This window comes from Macadamia integrifolia, chromosome 8 (assembly GCF_013358625.1).
Source record: "Macadamia integrifolia cultivar HAES 741 chromosome 8, SCU_Mint_v3, whole genome shotgun sequence".
In the NCBI taxonomy this organism is placed as follows: Eukaryota; Viridiplantae; Streptophyta; class Magnoliopsida; order Proteales; family Proteaceae; genus Macadamia; species Macadamia integrifolia.
In genome coordinates, this window is record NC_056564.1 from 13043091 (window position 1) to 13049222 (window position 6132).

Consider the following 6132-nt stretch of genomic DNA (forward strand, 5'->3'; position numbering starts at 1 on the left):
GAATTGGAGTATGGCACTAACGAAAATCAAATTTTGAATTGACCTGTGGAAGTTTGGGTTGGCTCAAACCCAGCTCTGTATAGGTTTTGGGTGCTTAAGCAATTCCTAATTTCCAATCACCCCCCCCCCCTTTTTTTTTTCACAAGAAATCAGAATTGTATTAAGAACTAAAAAAATGGTAGGAAAAGACTGATACAATGCCCGTAGGCCATAAAGAACAGGAGAGCGCCTCTTAGATCTAACTCCACCTTCGGCATTGCCATCAGTAAGGAAGAGAAAGGGGGCTCAACCTGGGAAACTAGAAAAATCTAAAACAGGGCCGACTAAGGGCATCCTTTTCCAATTCCATCTGAATTAATGCTGGCCAGGTCACTATTGGATTAGAGAGGTCGAATTTTGCTACTGATTTTGCTAAAAAATCTGCGATCGGGTTGGCCTCGCAATAGCAGTGAGTAATCTTCCAGTTCACAGAGAGAAGGAACGGTGCCAGGTTTCTCCATCTTTGGAAGACGATCCATGGGACTGCATTTCTGATAATTAGATTCACCACTGCCACAGAATCACATTCAATCCACAGGTTCTGCACTTGCAAAGATCGAGCGTGTTCCATACCAGAGATGATCGCACAGAACTCAGCCTCAAAATTTGTTTGATAGCCAATGGGTTCTCTAAAGTTGAAGATGGTCTAAGCAGCCTCATTTCTGAATACTCCTCCAACGCCAACTTTCCCTGGATTCCCTAAGGAACAACCGTCTGTATTTAATTTGATCCAGCACGAAGGAGGAGAGCACCAAAAAACTTCGTCTGGAATGCCTCTACTGAGAACACGAGGGATGCCAATCCGACGGGCACAAAGCAGATCTGAAACCGTGAGCGCACGCCCAGAGAGAAATAAGGACTGGGCACGAAGTTCATTTTTCACTGTTGCAAAGATTTTCCTGGGAGGGGAGGAGGGTTCTTCATGACGCCTTGAGTTTCTTTCTTTCCAAAGAAAATAAGGAATCAGGACAAGGCCTTTGCTCCAAACTTCCTTGAAGGCAATTGATTTAGAATGGCTTTTCCACCACAAGCATAGGCCATCAATATTAGAATATCCCCGCTAGTGAGAGTTAAATAAATCGCAGAAGGCATGCCATAAGGAGGTGGAGAAGGGGCACTGAAAGAATAAATGATCGAATGATTCTTCTGCATTTCCACATAGATCACACCTAGATGGGAGAGAAATACCTCTTCTGTGAATTTTGTCATCGGATGGGAGGCGGTTTTCAATAAATCTCCACCAAAAAATAGCTTGTTTAAGGAGAATTTTTATTTTCTAGATGTTACTGAACCAAGGAACTTTTGGATGCTTGTTCCAATCACCCCTTTCATAGTCTATATGTATGATATTGATTTAGTTAAAGAATGTGCCAAATTTTAACAATTTCTTGTGCCTATTTCGTTTTAGGAAGTTCATTTATGGAAAAGATGGACAAAGTACGAAGCTTCAGCCTTAATTAGTTAGCTGAGGTTGGTAGGTAAGCCTCAATTATGAGACATGCATGGCCGCCTAATTTGATTTCTTGTTTAGATCGAGAAATTCTCTTTTTGAATCTGACTCTTCCACTCTAGTTGTTGTTTTCTTTTCTAATATTATGTATATTGTTTTCCTCCTATTTGTCCCTATCAACATCCTCTTATTCCAATTTCAAAATTTCAATTTATTTCTTTTAGGGTAATTTACAATGCCACCCCCTGGAGAATGCCAATATTAGAGGGACACCCCCTCTCTTTCACCAAATTAGACTCAGACCCCCTACCGTCAGTCACTGGTGAGTCAAGAGATAAAATGACCGTTATACCCTTCTCATTGAAACACGTTTTAACCCTTCTTCTATTTTGTTTCTCTCTTCCAGAGAGTAGGTAGGCTTGCCGATGGCGGTGGCGCCGAAGTTGGTGGTGGCCGATGCCCTCTGCATTCGTCGCAAACACCTGTCTCCGCCGCCGGAAAACCTTCGACAAACCTCTTCAACTCTCAGGTCTCGTGAAGTTGTTGGATCTCTTCTGCTCCGCCGACGTACCTACCGCTGTCTGATTCAAACCGGTAAAACTATTGTGGGAAAGGTCTAGCTCAGTTAGTTGGGTGAGATTGGTTAAAAAAGGTGAAACCGATCCGGAGAAATGACAACCACCAAGTTGTAAATCCCCAAGTCGTAATGTTGTCAAAAACCTAAGATTTCGAATAGAATCTGGAATCGCTCCTGAAAAGTTTGTCCGATAGAGCGATATGTACTGAAAGGCATTGTTAAGTGGAAAATCTGGCAATTGACCATTTAGGAGAAGATTCATTGACACATCAAGGATCTGAAGATTGGGTAGCCGAAAAAGACTGTTGGGGAACTCTCCATACAATCCACAATCTCTTAGACTAAGAGTCTTCAAATGAGAGAAATTGGCGGGTAAGAAGTTGGGTACTTCAAGAGAAAGATTATAGTTTTCATCAAATCGGAGCTCCTCGAGGAAGACAAGCTGCGAGAAAGAAGGGTGAATGGGACTTGAAAGATCACAGTTAATCAAACTCAATGCACGGAGGTTGGGAAGAGACTGCGGCAAGACCTGAGACCAATGATCGCTGCTTCCCTGTGTAGGACTAGGACTAGAGAGGTCTACACCATCAAGGTATAGTTCCACAAGAGATGTCAGATTCTGGATCAACTCCTTAAGGTTTGGTCTTTCCAGTTTTGCATAATCAGAGAAGTAGGAGAGATCAAGAGAAACCAACCTTGTTAGGCGTGAGAATTCCCAGGGTATCTGGCCGTAGAAATTGGAATGGGAGAGGTCGAGATGTGTCAAGCTTGGAAGACGATCAAACTCAGATGGGATAGGAGCCAACTTGAAGTCATTGTAAGCAAGGTTGAGCCTTTGGAGATGATGGAGGCCAAAGAGGCTGCTGTTGGAATAGATAGGTCCTGAAAGCTTGTAACTGAACGAGTAGGGATCAGAGCTCAAGTCGAGACCAATCACGTAACCAGTGGTGACGTTGCAAGTGACGCCATCCCATGAGCAACAATCTGTTTCTGGTTCCCATGAACTGAAGGAAATGTTGCTCCGCCGAATCGGAACCCATCGGAAGAGATGAGGAGAACGACGGGATGATCGAGCTTGGTGAGAGGGCGATCGGTGGTTTCTATTTCTGCTGGAGTTGAAGATTGGGAAGCAGGAACCCATCGGAAGAGATGAGGAGAACGACGGGATGATCGAGCTTGGTGAGAGGGCGATCGGTGGTTTCTGTTTCTGCTGGAGTTGAAGATTGGGAAGCAGGAACCCATCGGAAGAGATGAGGAGAACGCCGGGATGATCGAGCTTGGTGAGAGGGCGATCGGTGGAAGCGAGAAGTGTACGGATCACCGTCCGTCGTCGCAGCTTTGAACGATCCTCAGTGAAATGGGAAAGAAATAGTAACTTATTATAAGGGTAATTTAGGTATTTCATATTTAATAAGGGCATTTTGGTATTTTAAATAAAATATTATTGCTGACATCAGCATAAAAGGCATATTCCTTAACCGTGACTGACGGTAGGGGGTCCGAGTTTAATTTGGTGAAAGAGAGGGGGTGTCCCTCTAATATTGGCATTCTCCAGGGGGTCGCATTGTAAATTACCCTAAAATAAAAGGTTTGGTCTAGAAACAGTTTAAGATTACGGTAACCACACGTTGTTAATAAACTATAAAATAATATGTGAAAAGAACAAGCTAGACACAGAGTCAGAGAGGACAAAATGATGATCCCACCATTGTGAAATATGAAATACGAAATACCTCATCGGCTTTCATGCTAGTGTAGAACCACGTGAATAGATGACGTTCTTCTTCCCAATAAATAGAAGAATAAAAAACACGATCCGTTGGTGTATGTATACGATTAGAAACAATGAGTGCAGAAGGATCAACCTTGGTTAGCTCAAAGCTTTCACCATGAACAGAAAAACACCAGCTTCTGCTTCTTCAGTTCCTTATCCTGCTCCATCTCTGTTGCTGTTTGAGTGAGACAGATATCGAAAAATACCCAAATTTTCTGCACTCGTACAGATAACCCATTTGGAAGTTTGATTTTGAAAATCTATAGTCTATCTTGAATGATTTAAGCAGTGACGAAGTAGAAGCCCTTTATTTTAAAATAAAAGGTTTGGTCTAGAAACCACATAAGATTATGGTAACCGCACGATGTTAATAAACTATAAAATAATATGTGGGAAGAACGCACTAGACACAGGGTCAGAAGGACAAAATGATGACCCCGCCCTTGTGAAATACAAAATACTTCATCGGCTTTCATGCTAGTGCATGAGCCACATGAATAAATGATGTTTTTCTTCCCAATAAATAAAAGAAGAAAAAACACGATCCATTGGTGTAAGTATACGATTAGAAACAATGAGTGCTGAAAGATCGTGTTACCCAATGCATCCTCTCATTGGCTCGTACATACAAATGACTATCAAGTGATAAATTGGATAAGACATAAATTTTATGTACAAATAGACCCTAAATTCCCAATTTACATATCGAATTTCAACTCTACAAAACTTGCTCCACGAAAAACATAGAGCTTTGATATCTAAGCTATAGGAGATGTATAGTTTTGATCAAAGTACCGTAAGTTTTGGTAAACATTTAAGGCCCGTTTGTTTAGAAGGGTTCTGTTGGAGTATGATTTGAGGGGTGACGTAATTGTACGGAGTATCCTACCCAACAAGATTTGATCTGTTTGCTTAACTTGGGTGGGATTATGTGGAAACATGGTGTCATTTTCTATCGACCCACGTGGACGCTATTTTCTCCTACCCCAACCCTAACCCTGACCCTAACCCTCACCAAAGTCCCACCAACAAATTGGTGGGACTTTGATGGGGACTTAGGCAAGCCTGCATCGTCCCACCACCGCTGCAACATTCATCGTGTTGTTCACCAACCGAGGTCCTCCATCATCCCACCACCGCTGTTGGGGTACGAAGCCGCAAACCGAACTCCGATCATCTCCACAAACACATGAAACCCCTCTCGCCCATGAATCTATGACCACGAAGCATACTCTATTCTTAGAAGAGGAAATGAAGAACCCAGAAAAGAATTAAAAAAAAAAAAATTAAGAATTTCGATCGATTGAGATCGAGGATCACACACAGTCACCTGATCTTGGCCGAGGAGATCGATGAGGGCAATAAGATCCCCAACAACGTGAAAAGCGGTATAGCTGGTGGTTGAAGGAGGAGTATCGGTATCACCAAAGCCACGGAGGTCAGGAGCCACAGCTCTGTAGCTGTGGGAGGCCAATGCAGAAATCTGGTGCCTCCATGAGTACCAGAGCTCGGGAAACCCGTGAAGAAGCAGCACCACAGGACCTTCCCCTTTCTCCGCTATGTGCATGTTTATTCCATTCACACTCACCATTCCGTGCTCAATTCCTTCCATCTCTTCCTCCCTCCCCTTTCGCTACAGAAACAAGATTAATACTCTCTCTCTCTCTCTCTCTCTCGTTAAAGTTCCTCTTTCAAATATAGGATTCGGCCAACCGGATTTCAATTTCTTTCAATTTTCTTTTACCAATTCTTCGTTCTCCACGAATGGAAGAGAACTTTCTATCAATCGTCCTCATCTACCCTCTAATAACCCTGATCGAGCCCCTATTGCTCATTGGCTACCCCCATTCGACTCTAAAATCGAAATTTATGAAACCCTACACTCCGATCGTCTGCAACCGAACAAAGAAAGGAACGCAATCGGCTCCGAACTAAGAAATTAACAGGCCCTGAAAACCGATCATTCCCAGCCCATGGCTCTGAAACACCTGCGCAAAACGAACTCCGATCATATCCGTCATGCTCTTTCCCTCTGTTTTTTCCTTCTCCCTATCCCCCCCCCCCAACCAAACGCTGCCGGGTGGGACTTCTTCACTTTACCATATCTTTACTTTCCTGTCCCTCACCTCATTAACATGTGGGTCATTATTATGTGGGTTAAGGATGTGAATTTGTAATTGAAATCATTTACCAAAATCAAATCGATCCATTTACATCGAAACTGCAAAATCGTTTAGTAAAAGGTGCGATTATGGTTTCAAGTTTCAGGCCGATTAGCTAAACAGGTAAGGT

At 42.9% G+C, this 6132-nt stretch overlaps 2 protein-coding genes across 2 annotated transcripts; both read right to left on the bottom strand.

Moving 5' to 3' along the window:
* Nucleotides 1-2007: 2007 nt before the first annotated feature.
* On the bottom strand, nucleotides 2008-3207 carry LOC122086728 (receptor-like protein 7). Its single transcript, XM_042655706.1, has one exon. The coding sequence runs from the start codon at nucleotides 3205-3207 to the stop codon at nucleotides 2008-2010; it is 1200 nt and encodes a 399-aa protein (XP_042511640.1).
* Nucleotides 3208-4388: 1181 nt separating this feature from the next.
* Nucleotides 4389-5884, bottom strand: LOC122087647 (epoxide hydrolase A-like). Its single transcript, XM_042656846.1, has 2 exons — nucleotides 5171-5884; nucleotides 4389-5053 (listed from the first exon to the last, which is right to left on the bottom strand). The coding sequence occupies exons 1-2, from the start codon at nucleotides 5450-5452 to the stop codon at nucleotides 4946-4948; spliced, it is 390 nt and encodes a 129-aa protein (XP_042512780.1). The 5' UTR covers nucleotides 5453-5884; the 3' UTR covers nucleotides 4389-4945.
* Nucleotides 5885-6132: the final 248 nt, after the last annotated feature.